At 46.0% G+C, this 23,622-nt stretch overlaps 1 protein-coding gene across 3 annotated transcripts; it reads left to right on the forward strand.

Moving 5' to 3' along the window:
* Positions 1 to 1,251: 1,251 nt before the first annotated feature.
* On the forward strand, positions 1,252 to 22,910 carry eprs1 (glutamyl-prolyl-tRNA synthetase 1). 3 transcript variants are annotated; one of them, XM_068730403.1, is made up of 36 exons: positions 1,252 to 1,387; positions 3,017 to 3,101; positions 3,227 to 3,326; positions 3,412 to 3,568; positions 3,703 to 3,839; positions 4,147 to 4,241; positions 4,333 to 4,459; positions 4,577 to 4,769; positions 4,875 to 5,046; positions 5,210 to 5,443; positions 5,636 to 5,720; positions 6,081 to 6,140; positions 7,941 to 7,961; positions 11,379 to 11,489; positions 11,901 to 12,037; positions 12,123 to 12,330; positions 12,431 to 12,543; positions 12,627 to 12,744; positions 13,288 to 13,485; positions 13,580 to 13,747; positions 14,057 to 14,299; positions 15,263 to 15,523; positions 15,668 to 15,898; positions 15,977 to 16,248; positions 18,678 to 18,729; positions 18,849 to 19,058; positions 19,223 to 19,295; positions 19,437 to 19,516; positions 19,658 to 19,759; positions 19,960 to 20,115; positions 20,306 to 20,503; positions 20,628 to 20,801; positions 20,999 to 21,159; positions 21,564 to 21,642; positions 21,740 to 21,804; positions 21,983 to 22,910. In XM_068730403.1, exons 1-36 carry the CDS (start codon positions 1,345 to 1,347, stop codon positions 22,131 to 22,133), a joined length of 5,070 nt encoding a protein of 1,689 aa, XP_068586504.1. In that variant the 5' UTR covers positions 1,252 to 1,344; the 3' UTR covers positions 22,134 to 22,910. The 3 variants fall into 3 exon arrangements, with proteins under 3 accessions (XP_068586504.1, XP_068586507.1, XP_068586506.1); XM_068730406.1 differs by lacking the exon at positions 14,057 to 14,299; XM_068730405.1 differs by lacking the exon at positions 7,941 to 7,961.
* The last annotated feature ends 712 nt before the right edge of the window (positions 22,911 to 23,622 follow it).

Below are 23,622 nucleotides of genomic sequence, written 5' to 3' on the forward strand. Positions count from 1 at the left end.
GAAAACTTTATTTGAGTTATACAAAATCTACAGTTTTACAAATACATACATGATTTACAAGTACACACATAAAGGGACAAATACAAAACAAAAGTGCTGTGTGCTTGGGCCAATGCCACGGGAGGGACCGGCTCTTATCAACAGTTCTCCTTCTCCTGAGTTCAGTGACTATATGTTTCGCCACCACGTTGCCGTCCATTATAGTCTGTTTCACTACCATTATGCATCGGGTTTTCCATATTTTAAAACATGCAATGCCAACGACGAGCTGGTAAAGTTCTTTTTGTTTGACAGACATCTTTTCATCAAACACTGCAAACATCACAGATTTATAATTCACATTGAAGACCAGGCCGAGGCCTTGAAGGGAGGCCCAGACCTGTTGCGCTCTGTAGCAGTCCATGAACAGGTGGCTCTGTGTTTCGTCCTCGTCGCAATGTATCATGGGACATTTTTTTGTTGTGACGTAGCAGCTCCATGACACCGTGGCTCTTACAGCGAGTCTGTTCACCGACGTGAGCCATCGGACGTCTCTGATGCTCTCTGAGAGGTTCTTGTCTTTCAGTGTTTTTAAGACCTCATCACCCTCGTCATCGGTCAAATGTTTGTATTTGACAAGTCCACCATGTTTAAAATCATTGATCCTTTTATAAATACTTTTACTAGATAGACTGTTCCAGTCTATCTGTAGGTGTTGATATTGATTAGTAAAGTCTCCATATGATAATTTGTATTCAGGACCTTGTCTCAGTTTTCCTCTTCTCTTACTCCACATGGAGACGTCTCCTAACCAGAGAGCGTTTCTGGAGATGGCAGCAGAGATGTTTTTGATAAAGGAAACATGTAGTCTGACGCCGAGCTCTAGAGCCCCAAACCCACCGTGTTCTTTACTTTTATACATCAGTTGTCTTTTGTAAAGAATGCTGATATCAAATATGTAAAACAACCAGTAGTCAATGTGGAAGCTGCCAGTCGAATGGTGATTTAAGCTTCTCTATTGGGTTCATATATTTGTAAATCTGACTTATGTAGAGTCAGTGCCTCACCAGACACCAACCTCACCGCACGTCACTGGTCCTTTCCTGGCCCCTGTGGGGTCCTGCGCTGACGGAGAGCCTGGCCGCAAGCAGTACTAGTCCTGTGCTTGTATTTTGTGGGTGTCTGTCTGTTCATACTCCTGAACAGTCGGTGGCAGTATTGCACCAGTGAGTCATAACATCAAAGTCGGTCTCAGTCCGTCTCTACTTCACATTGTGCTGGTACCGCTGTGGTGCTTAGTGTGTCTACCGGAGTGCTGTTCGGTTTCTTAAAAAGTGAACCTTTGTAGAAGGAGGATCTCACAGTATGGCGTTAAACCTCACCATTAACACAAGCAACCCTCCTCTAGGTGAGTCAGCCTGCGACCCCTGAATAAGTAGCGTTACTCCTTCAATGAGTCTCGTGCTGCACTTACTGACAGTTGGCTAGCTAGCTGTTAGCTAGCACTCTTACGTGTCACCCTAACAAATGAGACACATTCTATTTTAAATCTATCCCTTAATGTTTATCCGCGTATCATAACGATATGAATACATGTGTCCAAGACAATTAAAGATACTGGACCAGTCATTACGAATTGTTTGAGATGGAAGACATGAAGACGACTGTACAATTTTTAAAAGACAATATCAAAAGTTTACTTTCTTTTCTGTAATTGTGCCAATTTTCTAATGACAACGAGCCGAATGTTTGCAACTCGAGAATGGACTACGAAGCAGCCATGTTGTTTGTTTCGCAAATAAGTAACGCCTGTAACGAGGAGTATAGGCCTAACGTTATATGAATTAAAATGAGTATGTCTGTATGTCCATATAGGTTCAAATGGTGCGTGTCTGACGTTAGCTAACCAGCTAGCGTTAGCTCATGAGAGAAGGTAGCACCGGCTCTGTAAAGCTAACGTTAGCTCAGTTGACGTCGTGGCACTCGGGACCACAACATGTGGACAGGTCGTTAACATGTCCTCTTAATGAGCTACATTACTCTTTACACTTACACTTTCCAGCGTTCGTCGTGGGATGCCAATAAACAGAATGTAATGCAATGACGGACACAAAAGGTCTTTTCGAACTCTGAAATAACACATACACAAATAGTGCACACACATTGTGTATCAGTTGGCACAGTGTAGCTAACGCAGGTTAGCCCAGCTGGGTGGGTTTGGATTAGACGTATATACAGTTACATGTTGCTAAAATGTATCAATAACATGCATGACATATTTTATCAGTATGTGATTGTTCAATGTGTTCAACAAAGCCAGAACAAAGCTTTCCACTGCTGTCACCATAAGTGACAGCTGCTAAACAGCGCCTTGTGCGGTTCCAGTAAACACTGCAGGCTGATGCAAGCATGTTGAAACGTTGAGTGTAGGATGGGGAGTGCAACATTTTTGCATAACAGCTGGTTTCCATTTCATTTGCTTTGCACCAGCACTCCTGGGAAGTGTAATGCTGGACAGTTAGTGGTTGAGGTGGTGACCACAGAACTGAGTTTTCCTCTTTTAAAGGTGAACCTAAAAAGTAAAACCATCGCTGCAGCTCTTCCACCAACCATGTATGGTAGACTGTTGAGATGAACTGTAAGGGTCTGAGACAAAGACAGAGGAATGCCGAGAGCATAGAGCGGCAAGGGTTTTTATGCGAAGCCGCTCGAGTACTGACACGTCGTATAACCACTGCATAAGGCAGGCAGGACCTCTACAAAGGTCGCATCTAACAGAGTAGCGTGAACCACTGGAGCGAGCATGCTTTGCATCACAGGACCAGTTCAACCGGTTCTCAAACCAAAATGTTTGTGAAGAGTGACAGTCATACAGGTCATAGTTGTTCTGCACTCTTAAGACTCCAAAGCAAGTCCAGTTGCCCTTGACCGAACTCCTCTAGAGTCTCTAAACAAAGTTGAGTTGAGGCTGTTCAGCCATGTTTACAGAGACTCACGGCAAACTCTTCACCCTGGATTTTCTCCCCTGTCCTTTCAGGAGCGCTTCTGACAGCAGAGCATGTAAAGAGCAGTGTGCAGGTATCCGTGGAGGAAGGCAAAGACACCCAGCTTCACGTCTCAGAGTAGGTTCACGTCATTGTTTCGTCAAATTGCTCGATGAGCTCCAAAGGCTCAAAGTTGTGCAATTTTGGTGTTTTTTTATTATTTCTCATGTATTTCTGCTCCGTGCGCCCTTCCCCTCCCTCAGTGCGATCCAGTTCAATGATGCCAACTCTATCAGTCGGTACTTGGCCCGGGTGGCTCCAGCTCTTGGCCTCTACGGAGCCAACATGATGGAGCAGACTGAGGTGTGTGTTGGTGCATGTGAAGTGATGTTCTCTTCTGTTCGGTGATCTCTTCCCGCTCATTTGAGATGCTGTCTGGTACCTGCAGGTCGACCACTGGTTGGAGTTCAGTGCTCGGCGTCTGTGTGGTCAGACTGCTTTGAGCGGAGCACTGGGTGGATTGGATAAGGCCCTTTCCCTGCGGACCTTCCTGGTTGGACACACCCTCACCCTGGCTGACCTGTCCGTCTGGGCTGCTCTCAAAGGTCAGTAGTACCATACAGGATGTACCACTTTGGATCTTTGCCACGTTCTCTGTCTGTTTGTCTACTCTAATGTGGACTTTGTGTAGCTTAAACGTTTGAATGGAGCACTACAGGTTGTGGTTGCTTATCTGCAGGTCATGAGGAATGGCCGAGCCAGGGCAAGTCCTTCACCCACGTCAACCGCTGGTTCTCCTTCCTGAGCTCGCAGGTTCCCTTCACCGCTGTGGGAAACAAGTATGCCAGTAAGAAAGCTCCATTGAGCAAATCCAACGTAAGTGTTATTTCAGTCATTGTTAAGCGATTTGTGATTTAATGTTCAGCCAAGTAGGGCTGATCTGGAGTGTTTGTGCTCACTTAACTGGAGAAAAAAAACAATTGATAGTGTCTTAGTGTGAATATTTTTGTTAACAAAACAACACAAGCTCTTCTTCTTCTATGTATTTATCTTGTAAAACACACTTCTCAATCCTCACAGATTCTTTGGTATTTTCATTACGTTTGCGATCAGTTAACTCAAACTAAAACTTCGTTTGAACTCAGTGGAACTCACTGTGACTGTTTGTGTCCCTGATTGACAGTCGGATGAGAAGAAGCAAGATGTTGGCAAGTTTGTGGATTTGCCCGGAGCTGAGATGGGCAAGGTGGTGGTTCGATTCCCTCCTGAGGCCAGCGGGTAAGTTTTGATCTGGAGTCTCGGAGCGGTTGATATCACACATGGTCGTTCAGTACCTTTCTGAACGGAGGATCTCTCTCTGTGTGGTCAGATACCTGCACATCGGCCACGCCAAGGCTGCTCTGCTCAACCAGCACTACCAGGTCACATTCAAAGGCAAGCTCATCATGCGCTTCGACGACACCAACCCCGAGAAGGAGAAGGAGGACTTTGAGAAGGTAAGACGTGAATTAGTTATTTCCATACCACCTGTAAGGAAATAGTACTGTCACACAAAAACCCTGCAACAAATGTGTTTTGTGTTGTTATTTGTACTTGTCTTTGTTGCTTCTCAGGTGATCCTGGAAGATGTCGCCATGCTCCAGATCCATCCAGACCAGTTCACCTACACCAGCGACCATTTTACCACCATAATGGAGTTTGCGGAACAGCTGCTCGCCGAGGGCAAAGCCTACATCGACAACACGCCTCCCGAGCAGATGAAGCTGGAGAGGGAGCAGCGCACCGAGTCCAAATGCAGAAATAACAGTACGCCCGGGGGGGAAACGCTCCACGTTTACCAGTCACAGGGAAGGTTGAAGCTACGGTGCACCTCCTATTTTCTCTCTCTCTCTCTCTTTCTCTCCTCTGTAGCGGTGGAGCAGAACATGAAGATGTGGTCGGAGATGAAAGCTGGGACAGCGAGCGGTCAGACCTGCTGCATGAGGGCCAAGATCGACATGAACTCCAACAACGGCTGCTTGAGAGACCCCACCCTCTACCGCTGCAAGAACACTCCCCACCCTCGCACCGGAAACACCTACCAGTACTTGACTTAATAATTCCTGGGAGGGGCAAACTACGTTATTAGTCTTAATGATTTGAAATAAAAAACAAAACGATTTGCACATCTGGAGTATCTACCTCACATATTGAAATACCAAAGACAAGTATTCATTGTTCAAACTGTCCCCCCTCATTTTTTCCAGCGTCTACCCAACATATGACTTTGCCTGTCCCATCGTGGACAGTTTGGAGGACGTGACCCATGCCCTCAGGACCACCGAGTACCACGATCGTGACGAGCAGTTCTACTGGATAATCGACGCACTGCGCCTCAGGAAGCCCCACATCTGGGAGTACGCCCGACTCAACCTCAACAACACGGTGCTGTCCAAGAGGAAGCTCACCTGGTTTGTCGACCAGGGATACGTCGATGGATGGTAGGTCTAGTTTAGTTTATCTGTTGACTGATGCTTCGTCGTGTGTCTATTTCTTCTGTTCCCTCATGGTGGCCTTTCACAACCTCCTCTACCACCCCCTGTCCCCCAATTCCCCCTTTCTTCCTCCCTTCCTCTCTTCACCCTTACTCTATCCCCATGTTTTTATTTGTATTTTCTCATCTCGTCCTCCAGGGATGACCCTCGCTTCCCTACTGTCAGAGGAGTCCTGAGGAGAGGAATGACCGTTGAGGGTCTGAAACAGTTCATAGCAGCCCAGGTACATCTGTCAGAGTTAGAGACGGGCAGCGCAAAAGCCTGGATTCCTCTCTAAAATACAGACGGAGTTGATGATTGCAGATAAATAATAAACAAGAGATGACATTCTCACCTCTCTGCCAGAGTAAATTACACATGGAAACATTTATTTTTTATTTTCACATGGGCTTTGATGGTTAAGCATAGTCTTAAACATTGCGTACATGATTCCATTTTTTGTTTCCTCTTTTAAGTGTCAAAATCAAGGACTTAAGAGAGTTAGCAAATACGTCAAATCTAATTATGTATAGCTTCCCTATTCCATGCAGTGCTAAAGGCTTTAGCATCAGCTTAAAAACGTGTTTTTCTTTTATCCTTCCAGGGTGGATCACGGTCAGTGGTGAACATGGAGTGGGACAAGATCTGGGCCTTCAATAAGAAGGTACAGTTTCTCCTTTGTCATCTCACATGTAGGCCTGTTAGAGTGAACCTAGCGGTGTACTTAAATGGTCTCAATGAAAATGTTTAAAGGGTCCTTCTGTAGTTCCATCGTTGAATTGTATCTTCTAAGATACAACTGCAGACCTTTTTCCATCCCTGCCATGCGTTTTAATGTGCTAGTTCTGAAGATGAAGGGATCATCTCATGTTAGTTTGACCTGGCTCGTATGAATCTGACGCTGTAACTGGCAGAGGTTCAGAGAACGGGCCGTGGGTTCGCTGCTGGCATGGCTTCTTTCTGCTTCGCCGTTCTCATTCTGTTGAACGCTTTCATTTGCTACCTGGTTTCCTGCCTCATTACCTCACCCTCCATATCGCCCCTTAATAACACCGGAAAGTTCAAAAACCAAAACCAGTCTCCTCATTTCACGTCCCACGTTTGATTGCAGTCATGTTTCGTTGTAATTACCCATTTTCATCTTCCTCCGTGTGGTTTTCCTTGCTGGCAGTCGCTGCTTCATCCCAGAGTCAAGTAAAAGGTGTGAAGCTTAGTTTAAAAATGCACATAAACAGACGGCATCACCATTCATCACCATTCACTTCTGAATGGTGGAGTTGAAAACAGAATTCATCAGGGACCAAGAGGCGCTACCAAAGCAGTGATGACGGTTGGCTTCAGTATGTAGGAACAGACTTTGGCTTCACATGCATGTTCCACTAACCCACTCCTCCCTCTTCAGACAGTTCCATGACCCCCAAAAGTGTCTTTACTACAACTTGCCAATATTTAAATTAGCTGGAACAGCTGCTCATGTTGAAATGTGGTTACAGACATCCTTCACAGTCGCTTGTTTTTGATGCTCAAATATTAAGCGTTCAGTGAACATGGGTATTCATATTGTATTAAGTCACATGACTCCTTCAATCTGTGCTTCTCCTCTTGTCATAGATTTCACTACGTTCCCTTGATATTTTGATCCCATTTAATTCTTTTTTTGGCAACAGAAAAGATACAGATTATGAACAGTCATTAGATCCCAAGTGTACAAAATTACGTTTTAATAATTTATTTATCTAATTTGTATGTTATTTATCTATTTTATTTTGGGTTGGGATTCCTTAGCCTGGAGTATAGTGTTGCTGCATGACTGATCTTCATAAAGACAAACCTGTGAAGGTAACCAGTGTTTTGGCATCAGAAGCGTGCCGGTTTCCGTTTGTAGTTGGAGTAGAATCGACCCATCACGTTTGAGCCGGCTGCAGATAAACAGTCCATGCGGAAAACATCCGCCGGAATGCAATCCTGGAACCCATCGGCAATCATCTGACCGTGATTTAGCTTTTTAGAAGCGTCTCGATTTCATTTATCTGCATTCATTAGCAGATATGTTTTTAGAGGTTAGCCGTCGACTCTGAACTCAAACTCCGTTCTCTCTAATCAGACTGTAAACGAGGACGGAAGAACAAGTCTTGGCTGCTGTTTCCACCGCAACCCCAGAAATCTTTGCGGTTTGCCCCAAGAGGCTAAATCGTCATCAGACCGATAGCCGATGGGTTCCGAGATAGGTGCATAAGAGACTAGCGTCATGGATGGAGGTTAGTGTGATGTTCCCTCAGGACAGGAGTCGTAGGTGGCTGGAGGTGGAAACAGGAAGGCGTAACGGTTGTATTGAGGAGAAAGCAGTGAAGGGAAATAATGTAAACGTTCCATTCTATGTAAATGTGTCTCTACCTCTCTCCTCTCTCTCTCCCTCCCTCCCTGTATCTGACATTAAACGGCATCTCACTCTTCTGTTTCCAAGCTGCCAATTAGCTGTCTGAAGGTACTCCCCACCCACCCCCACCCCCACTCCACCTCCCGCTCCTCCTGCTCATTTTCACCCACTCCCTCCCCGCTTTCATCATGGGCTGGTTTATCTGAAAATCCACCAACAGCCTTCACTGTTTCACCAACCGATCAGGTTGTATAGTGCATCCTAATGATGACCGGTTACCTGTCAAAGAACAAACGGTGTTAGAAAGCAGAGGACAGCCAGCAGAGGTGTGTAGGAAGTCAGAGAGACGTGTGAAAGACCCCGGGAGTGTCCACCAGCCCCCCAGCTGCTGTTTAACAGCTGAAGTCTGACCTCGTTTGGGAGGATGCACTTGTTGCTTTCATCTAGGTCTGGGCGATTATGGCTGGGATTTATTCTATCCCCATATTGCTCATATCTTTTAGATGACGATATATGTTTTCTGGTAGTTTAATGAATAGTCTGTATGAGGCAACCACATTGGTCAAGACTCTTTTTGTATGCAGAAGTACTGATTTATATGAACAAATCTTGTATTTAATTAGGAACTTTAGTGGAAAATTAACATGACAATTTCAAGTGAAATGATGGATAAAAATTCAATATATTTTGCTATACACTAACTATGTTTACATACATGCACACTAATACAGAGTCATTTGATTAAGACAATAGTTTGATTTAACTACACCAGGGAATTCCCATTCAGATCTTTTGTGAAAAATTTGAGTTGTGTGCTTGTTATCAGTTTTGTATCTCGATTTAAGATTTCATCACGATATAGTTCCATTGAAAGAGGATGAATTATCGTCTTGGGTTATTGCCCAGCCCGACTTTCACCGTTTCTATTCTCAGATGCTGAACAATGTTTAAGTAAACGTAGTCAGCTGTGTGTTTTGACTTTGAAGAAAGGTAATGTGGCTGTTGGAGTTGAAATGGAGGCGTTGTGGGGATGTTTTGGGGGGTTTAGTTCTCTATGGTCATATTAAAATGGACCGGAGCTTTTATCAGAACTAATGGAGAAAGAATAAGAAATAGCCCCAGGATGTTGTGGTAGCTCTTCAGTACAGGAGATGACATTTGATCATATTCAACACCAAACCAGTTATGGGAGTTGTTTGAAGTACTACAGTGAGACTGCATTGTGCTCTTCTGTGATTTAGAATGATTTCAAACTCAGGGAGTAGGATGGCTTGAATTAACAGAGGGGTTTTCAAAATGCAGGTTTGGATCTGTACAAAACAGACATATATTTAAAAAGTCAAAGTGCTACATCCTCCTCCCTTAATGTGTTCCTCTCCATCTGTTCCCTTCATCCTTTCATCCATTGCAGCTTTTTGAGCACTTAAGATGTTTCCTCTTCCATTTATTCAGAATATTACATTTACATTACATTACAGTCATTTAGCAGACGCTTTTATCCAAAGTGACTTACAATAATTGCATCAACATTGGCATTCAAGAGAACTACTAGTCACCAGAAGTCATAAGTACATTTCCTTTTCCAAACAAGCATCTAAGAGCATGAAGCAGAGCATGACTCAGAACCAAAGTACAGAAACAAAGAAAAACAGTTAGTGCTATAAGTAATACGAATACAATAAGTGCAACAAGCTAGTATGAATACAATAAGTGGTGAGTGGAAGGCTCAGGGTAGCACTTCCTGAAGAGGTGGGTTTTCAGCCTGATGAAAGATGGGCAGCGACTCCGCTGTCCTGACGTCAGTGGGAAGTTCATTCCACCACTGTGGGGCCAGGACAGAAAACAGCCGTGACCGGGTCGATCGGCCGCCAGGACCTCTGAGCGACGGGGCGACCGATCGCCCCGAGGCAGCAGAGCGAAGTGGTCGGGCGGGGGTGTAAGGCTTGACCGTGGCCTGGAGATAGGAAGGAGCTGTTCCTTTCACTGCCCTGTATTCTAGCACCAGAGTCTTAAACTGGATGCGAGCTCTTACAGGTAGCCCGTGTAGAGAACGGAGAAAGGAAGTTGTGTGGGAGAACTTGGGGCGATTGAACACCAGGCGAGCTGCGGCTTTCTGGACAAGCTCCAGAGGTCTGATGGCCGACGCCGGGGCTCCGGCGAGTAGAGAGTTGCAGTAGTCCAGGCGGGAGATGACAAGAGCCTGGATGAGAACCTGCACCGTCTCGTCAGTGAGGAAGGGACGAATCCTCCTGATGTTGTAGAGCAGGAATCTGCAGGAGCGTGTAACGGATGAAATGTTTGCTGAGAATGACAGTTGGTCGTCCAGGGTCACACCCAGGTTCCTCGCAGTCCGAGTTGGCGTCACCACGGTATCATCAATGATGGACAGGTCCCGGTGCGGGCAACCCTTCCCCGGGAGGAACAGTAGCTCGGTTTTGTCTAGGTTGAGCTTGAGGTGGAGCGTCGTCATCCACTTCCAGATGTCAGCCAAACACGCAGCGATGTGCGTCTCCACTTGGGTGTCACCGGGGGGGAAATGACAAGACCAGCTGGGCGTCATCGGCATAACAATGGTAGGAGAAGTCATGCGAGCGAATAACAGAACCCAGAGATGTTGTGTAGAGCGAGAAGAGAAGGGGGCCCAGGACTGACCCTTGCGGAACCCCCGTAGTCAGCATGCGTGGTTCCGACACGGCCCCCCTCCAGGTCACTTGGTAGGATCGACCCGTCGGGTAGGATGCAAACAGGGAGAGTGCAGAGCCTGAGACGCCCATCCCCTCGAGGGTGGAGAGGAGGATCTGATGGTTCACAGTGTCAATATCCACTTAATTTAACACGTTCATTCCTTTATGTGAGCTTTCAAAAGAGCCTCACACTTTTATTTACTAAGTCACCATAAATAAGTTGTATTGTTTTTAATGAGCATGCAAATGTATAATTGTTAGTTTGTAGAGTGTCTGGTTTTATATTCTGAGTAAACGGAGCTCATCATCTGGTTCCATTCTATCATTGTGAGAGCAAAAGGCTGTTATTGTTAGTTTGTATCTACTTCTATTGTACTGTGAAGTAGTTTGCATTGAAGTATCCAACGGCGCTTCTCTGTGGTCGCCTGGTGTAATATATCGCTTGTTGGTCTGCTTCTGCTTGGACGCTCTATTCGTCAAATCATTGTTAAACACTGGAGCCGGCTGGTCAAATAGTGAAAGTGAAAGGTGACTGAAGAAAAGGCTGGTTTCCCTCGATTCGCTCATGAAATCTGCTTTTCTTTCTCCGCTCGTCTTCTTCATGCTTTCTCCGTTTGTCCGTTTCTGAGCTGGTCTTCATTTTTTCGATCCATTTTTGATTTGTTTTCAAAGAAAACCGTTTCATGAATTAAGTTGCATCCTTGTCTGCTTTGTCCTTTTCATTACTCAGCATTTTGTATGTAGAGATTGTTACAAAGCACCGGTCTGCTGCTTCTTTTACTGACCTGTGTGTGTGTGTGTGTGTGTGTGTGTGTGTGTGTGTGTGTGTCTCTTGTGTTAGGTTATTGACCCGGTAGCTCCCAGGTACACGGCTCTGTCCAGCTCCTACGTGGTTCCGGTCTCCGTCTCAGAGGCTACAGAGGAGATGAAGGAGGTGGCCAAACACCCTAAGGTTAGAGCAACACTGTTATCAGCACACCTCCAACTTGATGTTTGTTTGTGCCTGGAGAAATTCTGATGCGGGTGTCCAGTACCTGTTCAAGAGGTTGTTGTTTTTTTTAGATTTGAATACTTTTTTCTCTCCATTAGAAAGCTTTTTTCGCTCTTTGCATTGCTTGGAAGACTTATGTTAACTGCTCTGACGGTGTGCAGAGCAGTTAGAGCCTTGTACTGAGGACAGGCAGTGTGGTAGAAGTGAAAAGCAACATGTTCACACCCCATCAAGAAGCTCGAGCTATTCAAATCATGGTGTCTACAAATGATTTGAATAGCGATTCAGTCCTGTGATTCTGTTACATTGTTGTACTGTAGTGTTGGACACATGCAGCTTTTAGAGGCCATTGTAACCTCATTTTCCATCCAGAACGCAGAGGTGGGCATGAAGGAGGTCTGGTACGGGCCTCGAGTTCTGGTCGAAGGAGCCGATGCTGAGACCTTCTCAGAGGGAGAGATGGTCACCTTCATCAACTGGGGCAACCTCATCATCACCAAGATCAGCAAGTATGTGGGATCATTGCTCGGCTCATTGGGATTGTTGCAGAGAGTCGCGTGGAAGTAACGAAACGCACCCTTTCTCCCTGCTCAGAGGGGCCGACGCTAAGGTCGTGTCCATGGAGGCTCGTCTGGCCCTGGAGAACACGGACTTCAAGAAGACGACGAAGATCACGTGGCTGGCCGACACAAACAGCGCCCCCCTGCTGCCCACCGTCTGCATAAACTACCTGCCTCTCATCTCCAAGGCCGTCATCACCAAAGACGACGACTTCAAGGAGTACATCAATAAAAACAGCAAGGTCTGCTCCGCGACGCGTGTTCGTAATCTCACAGCGTGCGTCGCATTTCTCATTTTCAAGTGTTTCCTTTTGGTTGATCGTCTCGTTGTCGTTTTCTCAGCTGGAGGAGAAGATGCTCGGCGATCCTTGTCTGCAGAGCCTGAAGAAAGGTGACATCATCCAGCTCCAGAGGCGGGGCTTCTACATCTGTGACCAGCCGTATGAGCCCGTCAGGTGAGGGGAAGGACCACCCAATTTCATGGAGATCAACACATACTTCTGTTCTGCCTGCGTCTAACTGGGGTTAACGTCTTCAGTCCCAACAGCTGTAAGGAGAGTCCCTGTGTGCTGTTCTACATTCCTGATGGACACACCAAGGAGATGCCGACCGCTGGATCCAAGGACAAGAGCAAGAGCCAGGCCTGCAGCAAAGCAGTGAGTGCTCTTGAAGAAAACCCCCATCCCAATGTTGCTGTATGCATTAAGCCCAATTATATCTGTGAATCAGACTTGTAATCAGTGTATAAGACCTCCTAAATGAATACTATAACAGTAGAGAGCTGCCCTCACCTCAAGTCAGCTTATTTAGACCCAAGTGCACTCTGGTCTTTTGTAGCTTCTGCTAATTGTGGATGTAAAATGACGGAGGGAGACCGCTCTATTGTCTTAACAAGGGAAAAAGGGTGTTCAGCTCTGGGCTGGCTACAGACAGAAGTTGTAAGAGGAGTTAGCTGTTTTGGGACATCAACAGCAGTAGAAGCAGGAACCTGAGTGCTAGTGATTGCTAAGTGATCCAACCAGTAATGCAAAGTTTGGCCAAATGATAGAGAGACTAAGAATAGATAGGCTTTGAGTCCAGATTTACCAGTAGAGGGGAAGGAACTTGCATTCATCTCTTTGACGTCTGGGATAACCTGGTACCTGTCAGGTTCTTGCTCCTCTTCTGTGTTTTTGAATCTGCCTTTCCTCTCGTCTCAGTCTGCCTCCACCCCAGCCAAAGCTGCCTCCACCCCAGCCAAAGCTGCCTCACCCCCTGCCCCAGCGCCTGCCGCAGCCTCAGCCAGTGACTTGTTCTCGAGCATCGTAGCACAAGGTGAAGCTGTCCGTCAACTAAAGGTTGCCAAGGCTCCTAAAGACGAAGTGGACAAGGCAGTTCAGCAGCTGCTCTCCCTGAAGGTACGTCAGCTGTGATGAAAAGCAATTAAAAAAAAAAAAAAACTCTTATTTATTCAAATGTTTGCTATCTCATTTGTACTTTCTCTCTCTGCAGGCACAGTTTAAGCAGCAGACAGGTATGGACTACAAGCCGGGCATGGCCCCTCCCACCTCTGCTCCAGCCCCACCCACCACGTCAACAGACTCCGCCTCTTGTCCGTTCACCCAAGTTACCCAGCAGGGCGAGCTGGTCAGGAAACTGAAGGCAGAGAAGGCACCTAAGGTATCTAGATATTTGTTCAATAACTGAACGTGTCCACATCTGCTTGTCCACTCACTCTTCATGTCCACGTCCTTCAATCTTTCGTCTGTCCGTCCATTAATATTGTGCTGAACGATTCGTCCAGTCATCCCTCACGTCCTCATTTTTTGTCCAGTGAATCCTCACGTCCAACGTCATTTGTCTAGTCGCTCGCTGCTCGTGTCCCAAAGTATTTGTCCAGTCATTGCGCATGTCCCCACGTCGTTTGCATGCCAGCCAAGTTCATCCATGACTACCTGCAACAATAAGCTGGTTTGTTGGTGGCACCAGGACCAGGTTGACGTAGCAGTGAAGCAGCTCCTCGCTCTCAAGGCGGAGTTTAAAAAGCTGACTGGTCAGGATTACAAACCTGGGATGGCCCCTTCCGCTCCTGCCTCCTCCTCTGCTCCATCTCCTGCGACCTCCTCCTCTTCCGCCTCTTCCTCCTCTTCCTGCTCTTCTTCGGGCCTGTACGAGCGCGTTTCACAACAGGGGGAGAATGTGAGGAAACTGAAGTCTGAAAAAGCCCCCAAGGTATTCTGATGCAGACGGTAGAGAATGACGAAGTGACAGAAAATAATTTGTGTGGCTGATCCAAAGTAGTCATTTTCAAGGCATGGAGAAGTTCTGCTAATAACATTAAACTCATGGAAATCAGCTTATTCAGAGTATATGTAGTTCAGGTAAGATCGACTGAGAAAAGATCTACGTTACCGTTAAGTCCGACTCTGACCTGAAATTCTTATATTTCTCTAATAAACTACACATAGGCTTCAGAGAATGTATGGCCATGAACATTTGCCTCAAAGTCTTGGAAATGTAATGGTTAAAATGCGTATGAACCCTGTCTAAAATCTGAGCCACTCCGAGCGTCCCTGAAGTAACACGACGAGTTCTGTTTCTGGTCTTATTTGATGTGCTTAATTCAATGGTTGTCTAACGGGATTATGCAACATGAGAAAGGGACTCTGAATGGTTACAGCGAATGCCACATAACCGCTAGGTCCCCGTTTCGATTCCAACCATGGGACCTTTGCTGCATGGCACACTCCTCTCTCACTCCTCTCTCACGCATTGTTGAATCTGCCTCTACATTTTCCTCTGTCCATGAAACGGAGAAACGAACCGCTGTTGTTAGCTACCAACTGGGCTACAGTGGGGAAACGTCTTATTGCTGTTGGTCCTATATGCTAACACACAGCTACATTTGGGCTATCAGTGAAGCTTACTAGACGTCCAACCACAGCCGAAGACAAACGAGCAATTTAGCGTTTACAAGACGTCTAATTTCAGTCTGTACGTAGACACGACATCGAGGCTAAAACAAAGCTATATTTGGGCTGACCCGGCCAGTGATTTTCATCATCACAATACCGATATTCTTACCCAGTGCTTTTGCTGATTATGCTCATGTGTTGATACAACAGTGTTTACCCATTACAGGATGATAACACAAATATGAAGTGAGTCACAGTATCCTTGTCCGTGTGTCCCCAGGACCAGGTTGATGCAGCAGTGAAACAGCTGCTTGCCCTGAAGGCCGAATACAAACAGGTCACAGGCCAGGAGTACAAGCCTGGAGCGGCCCCGGTCCAGAAAGCCCAGGCCCCGGTCCAGAAAGCCCCCGCCCCGGTCCAGAAAGCCCAGGCCCCAGTCCAGAACAGCCCTAGCTCTGCCCCTGCTGCCACCGGCCTGTATGAGAAGGTCTCTGAGCAGGGAGAAGTGGTCAGGAAACTGAAGGTTGAAAAGGCCTCCAAGGTGAGACTATAACTGCAGCACCACAACCACTACATCCATCTAGTACCAGTGGTCGCCCTGCTTTCAGAGTCTTTAAAATGTCGGATAGTCCTGCAACTGTCACTGCTGCTAGACCCAAATGGTTCTCTTCGTGCTGTTCATCAGGATCAGGTGGACGCTGCAGTGAAGCAGCTGTTGGCTCTAAAGGCAGAGTACAAACAGCAGACCGGACAGGATTACAAGCCCGGATTGCAAGCCCCAGGTAGCCAGGCCCAGACCCAGTCCAGCTCTCCCTCGACCAAGTCCAGCTCTCCCGCGCAGGGCGAGGAACTCTTCTCCCAGGTGACCCAACAGGGAGAGCTAGTGAGAAAGTTGAAATCTGAGAAGGCCCCTAAGGTAAGGAGCAAGTCACAGTGTTAAATACACAGCTAGTACTGGAAAAGAATAGAACCACAACTCTTGTTTCCATTTCAGGACAAGGTGGATGAAGCCGTGAAGACTCTCCTGGACCTGAAGAGCAAGTACAAGACGCTCACTGGACAGGACTACAAACCAGTGGCCGCTGCTGGAGCCACTGGAGGAGAGGACAAAAACCGCAAGGAGAGGGAGAACAAGTCTGAGAAGCAGGGAGGAGGAGGACCGGGAGGAGGGAAGAAGGGTAAAGGAGACAAAGCCAACCAGGGCAAGGGGGCTTCAGGAGGAGCAGGAGGCTCAGGAGAGGGTCAAGGACCTAAGAAACAAACACGGTGAGAGACTGGAAACAGAAATAGAAGACGAGGGGTAAAGAAGTAGATCCCGGTGATGGTAAACGAGCTCTTTCTTCCTCTGGCAGTCGTGTGAAATGTTACCAGCCAGCACAGTGTTTCCTATAAAGTGGGCTCCATGATGGCGAGTTCCAATCCTAAAACGTATTACAATCAATACTGTGAACATCATTATAAGGATACTTAGTAGAGCTCAACGATTAAAAAAAGTACATCTTAATTGTGTTTTGTTTTTGACTGTTGTTGCAATTGCGATATGATTTGCGATATTAGAGAGGGTGATCATTTCTGCGTCAAGTTCTCATCAAGTGTGGAGAATCGGCCAGAACTAGTCTGCAGTACGGCAACATTTCATTTAAAACGGTATTCCGTTCCACACACACTTCTCCTTTTACAAATACTGCGCCTCCTACGATTTTATAATTGCAGTCGTTCATGTTGTGATTTTGACATTTCAATGTGTTTAAAACTGAGGAACAAAATGTTATTGTACTTTTTTTTTTGCATCTGAAGTCAACTTTTCTACTTCAAACTCTCTTTCAGCCTCTCTCTGTAAGTGCAGATTTAACCTCCCACATGCTCTTCGAAGCATTAGACTGTGTCTAACTGTAGTCAAAGCATTTCACTTCATCCCACATGTGCAGCGAGGCTCTGCAGACTGAAGAGAGGTGTATGGGCTCGTAGGCAGTTACATGAACAGATCATACGGCAGTTACAGTTGGTTGTTCTGAAAATGGTTTGGCTAAAGTTGACAGCTCAGTGGAGTCATACATGCAGAGCCAATCAAAAGTCTTGTTCTGAGCTCTCTTTTCTGTTTTGTGCAGAATATAGATTGTTGAATGAGACGCGTTTGTTTCGTACGGAGGTGTTGAATTGTTTCCACAACACAGTGAACATTCAGTGGATGATTCATTTGAACCTCACGATGCCATGAGTTGTGTGTTCTTAGTCTTTAAACAAATGCTGGAGCGGGGACGCGTTGTGGGGACGCATTGTGGGGACGCGTTGTGGGGACAGAGGCACATGCTTGGATGTCTTACCTGGACACTGAAGATGGATCGTCTGTACGCTCAACCCTCTGCTGCAGTTGCTTAACAACTGAAGAGGTTTTGTTTTTGTTGTATTCAAGATTCGGTGAGTTTTTAATGGTTGCTGTGTTTTCCCTCTGCTTGATCAGTGCTTGTAGTCTGCTGTAAGCCTTATGGATGAAATGTGATCGCTCTTTGATACACTGCACTACTAATATATATTTAAACATCTCTGTTCTGCATGGTTTTCTATCCAGCATAACTACACATCAGCAGACCCTCTGAAGTTGAGGTTTTGATTGAAGATGCAAAAGTAGAAAACCTTCTGTTCCTCAGATGAAGACCTTTGATCACGATCACACTATCGCCCCACTAATGGAGATTCAGATGTTGCCTTCATGGTGCAGCTCTATATTCGTGTTGTCCGTTAGCCGTTGGAGGCTGGTTTGCTGGCTTCATTGCTACTGATGTGAGCTTTGAGTTGCATGGTTGTCTGGGCTGGGAATGGCCGTGTGTTTTGTTAACGTACTCTTATACTCTTATACCTGCACTGGGGCTGTGTCGAAGCTTTGCCGCTTCATTCGTAACGTTTCCCCCCCAAATTTGAATTCTAAATGTAACGTTTGAATGTGGTGCAGCAGCTTTGTTCTTAGTTTGTTTGAAGCCAGTATTTCTGCACAGTAACGGCTAAAGATGAAGGCTACAGTAATATTATTAGTGTATTACTATTTATAGAAGTGGATTCCGGTTGACTGTTTCTCGTAAAGTCAAACGGTATTGAAAATAGGTGGATGGAATTGTATCCAAAATTCAAAAAGTTTTTATCCAACGAAATCTTCTGCTTCACTCCATATTTGTTGGCGTTAAGCCTTTAAAAATCTTTTTACTGAGCTCAAAAACAGTAACAAACTGTGTGCACATCCGTATTAACGGGGTGGTCGAGCAGCAACCATAAGTTACATTTATACAACCACAATAACGCAATCTATTCTTTTCCTTTTTTTGAGGGGATGACGATCTAAGCTTCATTCAAAAACCTCAATAGAAGTTCTGAATGTAAGATGGGACGTTCGGTACGGCCCCAACCTGCGCCTCGACTCACTAACCAGGAGGCCTGGCCTGACGTGTTATAGTTGTGTTCATTTCCCATAATGCTCTGCAACTGTATTTGGGCAGCGCTTCATCACCACTGCCTCTAATTTGAGTGGAGAATATTCAAATAAACAGACCAAAACTATCTTCACGTCTACAAACATAAATGTGTGATTTACAAAATAAGAACACTCTAGCACACGGTACATGTTAGTATGTTGTATTGCAGTGTTTTGGACCTCTTCATTTCAACGGTGCATCTCACTAACATCGCTGTCTGTCTTTTGGCAGGTTGGGCTTGGAGGCCAAGAAAGAGGAGAACCTGTCTGACTGGTACTCTCAGGTGAGTTACCCCAATAAACCCTTTTTCTACTTCCAGAAAAAGCTTTTTAAATCCCAGTCTTTATCTGAAAGGTCTTTTTGAAAATTCCTCTTCACCGTAATGTTGCTCCTCCCTTCCAGGTCATCACCAAAGCGGAGATGATAGAGTACTACGACGTCAGCGGCTGCTACGTGCTGCGGCCCTGGTCCTTCTCCATTTGGGAGGTCATCCAAGAGTTCTTTAACCGGGAGATCAAGAAACTGGGCGTTGAAAACTGCTACTTCCCCATGTTCGTCTCGCAGGCTGCCCTGGAGAAGGAGAAAACCCACATCGAAGATTTTGCTCCCGAGGTAAAAGGACCTCCCTTTGGTCAAATAACGTAATGGAGGGGAAAAAATCAGAAGAAACAGAAGTGTACTTTACTGAAACACTAAGAAAGTTAACAATATGACTGCTCGACTTTAAAAATCATAAAATCTAATCGTTTGAATGGTGATGTCGTCATCTTTGTCAGGTAGCCTGGGTAACCCGGTCAGGAAAGACTGAGCTGGCGGAGCCCATTGCTGTCAGACCCACCAGTGAGACAGGTCTGAACCACAGCTCCATAGTGGACTCTGACTCGAATCCAAACTATACAGTGTATATATATATATATATATTTCATTTTTTTATTATTTATGTTTTTTGCTGTTCCATATGAACCTGTGTTCTGTTTTGTTTTGCTTCAGCCATGTACCCTGCCTACGCTAAATGGGTCCAGTCCCACAGAGACCTGCCTATCAAACTCAACCAGTGGTGTAACGTCGTGGTCAGTATCCTCCCACAGTCACAGCACAGCTGCTCCACACCTTCCATTTGCACATTGTTTACTTCGTAGTTTCAAGCTTATTAAAGAAAATTGGTACAAAGAAGACCAAAGTGTTTTTCTCTCCCCCGCTTCTCCCTCCAGAGATGGGAGTTCAAACACCCCCAGCCCTTCCTGAGGACGAGGGAGTTCCTGTGGCAGGAGGGACATTCAGCCTTCGCCACCAAAGAGGAAGCGGCTGAGGAGGTAACGGCCCCGGCAACGCTGCCTTGCATCTACGGCGAGCGCGCCTCTGTCCGTTATGTCTGATGAAATACACCACGGCTGTTTAACAGTGTAGAACGGCGCAGTACATTTACAGTCCCAACGTTTGTGCTGTTGTCGTGACTATGCTGTATTGTACAAAACTAAAGTCTTTGTGCACTCCACACACTGTGTATCTGCAGGTGCTTCAGATCCTGGATCTGTACGCCAGGGTGTACGAGGAGCTGATGGCGATCCCCGTGGTGAAGGGGAGGAAGACGGAGAAGGAGAAGTTTGCCGGAGGAGATTACACCACCACGGTGGAGGCTTTCATCTCCGCCAGCGGCCGAGCCATTCAGGTACTGTGGTATACTGGTTCACTATATTACGTTTAATTCCTTTGATGAGCTGCAGAGAAACAGTGATTCGTGATCATTTTTTCTCATCTTTTCATGCGGTCGGACAATGATTGCTTAGTTGATGCTGTAGACAAAAAAAAAGAAAGATGAAATCATCTTCCCCTTTTTGCATTGCCTTGTGCCTCCTCAGGGTGCTACGTCTCACCACCTCGGTCAGAACTTCGCCAAGATGTTCGAGATCATGTTTGAGGATCCCAAGAAGCCGGGCGAGAAACAGCTGGCTTTCCAGAACTCCTGGGGAATCACAACCAGGACCATCGGCGTCCTCACCATGGTCCACGGAGACAACATGGGACTCGTACTGCCACCCAGGGTGGCCTGCCTGCAGGTAGACACACAGAGACATGGAAATACAGCAGCAGGTTAACTGACAAATGTGGAATGACATGTCACCTGCTTTTTATATCCCTCTCTCGTACAGCACTGGGTAAAAGGTCTCTTCTTATTTCCAGGTTGTCGTCATCCCATGTGGGATCACTGCCTCCCTGCCGGAGCAGGAGAAGGAGGCAGTGTTGACCCAGTGCTCTAAGTACATGAACAGGCTGAAGGATACCGGCATCAGGGTGAAGGCAGACCACCGAGACAATTACTCCCCAGGATGGAAGTTCAACCACTGGGAGCTCAAGGTCAGAAATAATAGCATGATAACCGTGGTAGTTACTGAAGTGCTTTATCTCAAGGCAGCCATATGAGACAATGAGAACAAAGAAGATGAGTCATCACAGCCAGGATTGTTGTGAAGGCATTGATAGTGACCGTGTCTGTTTCTTTCTCTCTCTCTCTTTGTTGTATCTACCTCTGTATGTCTGCGTGTTTCCTCCAGGGAGTTCCTATCCGTCTGGAAGTGGGCCCTAAAGACATGCAGCAGCGTCAGTGCGTCGCAGTGAGGAGAGACTCGGGCGCAAAGGTGACGATTCCAGAGGCCGAGGTGGAGAAGAGGCTGGTCGCCATGTTGGAGGACATCCAGAACAGCCTGTTCAACAAGTAAGATGCAGTGCTTCCCACGAGGGTCAGGCTTTGCACTCTGCTGAAAACTTGACATATTAGCGTTCAAGTACAACCGACCACAGAAAGGCAAGTTTTGTTGTTATGGGTGAAAAAGCTGCAGTGAAACCTTTGTCGCCTCACTGGAAGGATTTTAACACCGTGTGTCTTCCTTTCATGTGATAGAAAAAAGACAAGTGGGTAAATAAAACAAATTGGTTATTGCAGGTTTAAAATGATCATGTTTCCTCCAACCAGCTGGGGGCAACATCGTGCCAGAACTGATGTACACAGACTGTGAAACGAGAACACACAGCAGAATGAAGAGATGCTTACGTGGTGTTCATAAACGTACAAGAAGGCTGATGAAAGTGTGTGTGTGTGTGTGTGTGTGTGTTTGTCAGAGCTTCAGACGACCTGAAGAGCAACATGGTGTCCGCAGACACGATGGAGCAGTTCCAGAAAGAGCTGGAACAGGGCAAGGTGAGGAACACCCACCACCACATGCGGCACACGTTGTTTTCATTCTCTGTCTCTCACCTGAGGGAACGACTGACGACACATTCACCTTGCTTGGCAGATTGTCCAGATCCCGTTCTGTGGAGGGATCGAGTGCGAAGATTGGATCAAGAAAACCACTGCCAAGTACGTCCAACATGCCACCGGCCAAAAGGACCGAGTTGATGCTTTGTTTAACCAGACAACCAAGTCGACCACATCATTATCTGTACAGATGATGGTTAATGAATATCCATAAAATATAAATATTAGTTTTTCCTGCCCATGTTGACCCCATTTTGCTTTGTGCTTGGTGGTCCTGTAGGGACCAGGACCTGGAGCCTGGAGCTCCTTCCATGGGAGCCAAGAGCCTCTGCATCCCCTTCTCACCCCTGAAGACACTGCAGCCTGGTCAGATGTGCGTCTGCGGCAAGGAGCCTGCCCAGTACTACACCCTGTTCGGGCGCAGCTACTGAACGCCTGCTCCGCCGGAGCACCAGGATGAACATCTTCGTCGAAAAGGGCTTTCCTACCTTCTCTCATCTCCTTCTTTTTGTCTGATCTCTTGTGAGCGTATAGGGTGACGGGTGTATGAGGTGATTGGACTGTGGAATTAGAATGGGAAGATGTTTTGTTTAAATGTATGTCAACATAGTTATGAACACATCTGGAAGAAAGTGGAGGTGAAAGAAACCGTACAACTCTTTGAGTTCCGTTATGAGAGGAAATGGTTGTGTGGCGCTGCTTCTCTCCCACATGACTCATTCCTTTTTAAAGGTCTTACTAAAGGAACACTGTCCTGCAGCGGTTTGTTTTAGCAGCGGAAGTAAAACCAGAAACTAAGGAGATATTACCTCTTTACCATCCTTTTTTATAAGTTCCTACTCAACTATGTCAAAAACAGGTTTGATTTAATTTTTCTTTGTAAGTTTCTTTCAATAATTACTAATTCTGTCCCGTCTCTCACAGCCAAACTGTCTCAGGAACTCTGCAGGTACTTCATCAGCCCTGCTCTCTGTATGACTGGTGACAGTATGTGGCTCATGACTTGGCTTAATATTAATTCCTCAGATCCACCTAAAACCAAGGGTTAAGCTGTGAGCAACTGAATATGGTAATAATGTAGTCACCTGCCGATACTCCTGTTGATGAACTCTTACTTGTCCGTTAGAAAATGATTACCATAGAAAACTGCTCTGTTGTTTTTGAGCCATAATAAAGGTTGATGGAGATGTTAGACCAGAGGATCCACAGCTGGCTCAGTTGGTCATTTATTATCAGTGTTGCCATAAATAAAGTAAAGAAATAAAAGTATTACATGTCAAATGAAGAAAAAGAATGTAAATGTGCTAATGGCTTAAAATAGTCCTACAAGCTTCCTTTGTTACATAACACCAGATAAAAACGGACACTTCCTGTCTCTAGTTTCAAAATAAAATTGTTGGCATGTGTTGAGCGCTTCACTTCGAATGCAAGGGCTAAAAAGAGAATGCGAGACCTGATTACAGAGCCACAGTGCTTACACAGGGCTAGGAATATATGGCCCGAGTTTAGTCTCAGACTTATTCCTTATTAATTCATGGACCGGTTACGAGGCGTTATTTCCTAATCTTCTAACAGATCGTTTGTTTATTGTGACAGATAAGGAATACTGTACACAGACAGACAATATCATACTTCACTAGAGCAGAGGAGTCACCGCGGTGACTGTCGCACACCTTCTCCTGTCACCTCACCTGGCAAATCTTCACCACCTGCACATAAGGATTGTGTTAATTATCAAAGCGTGGACATAAAGCCAGTGGCAGCGCTCTCGCACAATCACTCCATATCCTCAATTATAAATCCCGATCATGAGGCCATATTTTCAACGGGCACTGCATTAGCAATTATAAAGGGGGAAGTTCTTCAGAAGGGTCAACGGACCACCAGTACTGTCCTGCAATGCAAATGAAGTCTGCTACC

This window comes from Cebidichthys violaceus, unplaced genomic scaffold (genome assembly GCF_023349555.1).
Source record: "Cebidichthys violaceus isolate CVI_PGR_0920_01 unplaced genomic scaffold, fCebVio1.0.p SCAF_5, whole genome shotgun sequence".
In the NCBI taxonomy this organism is placed as follows: Eukaryota; Metazoa; Chordata; class Actinopteri; order Perciformes; family Stichaeidae; genus Cebidichthys; species Cebidichthys violaceus.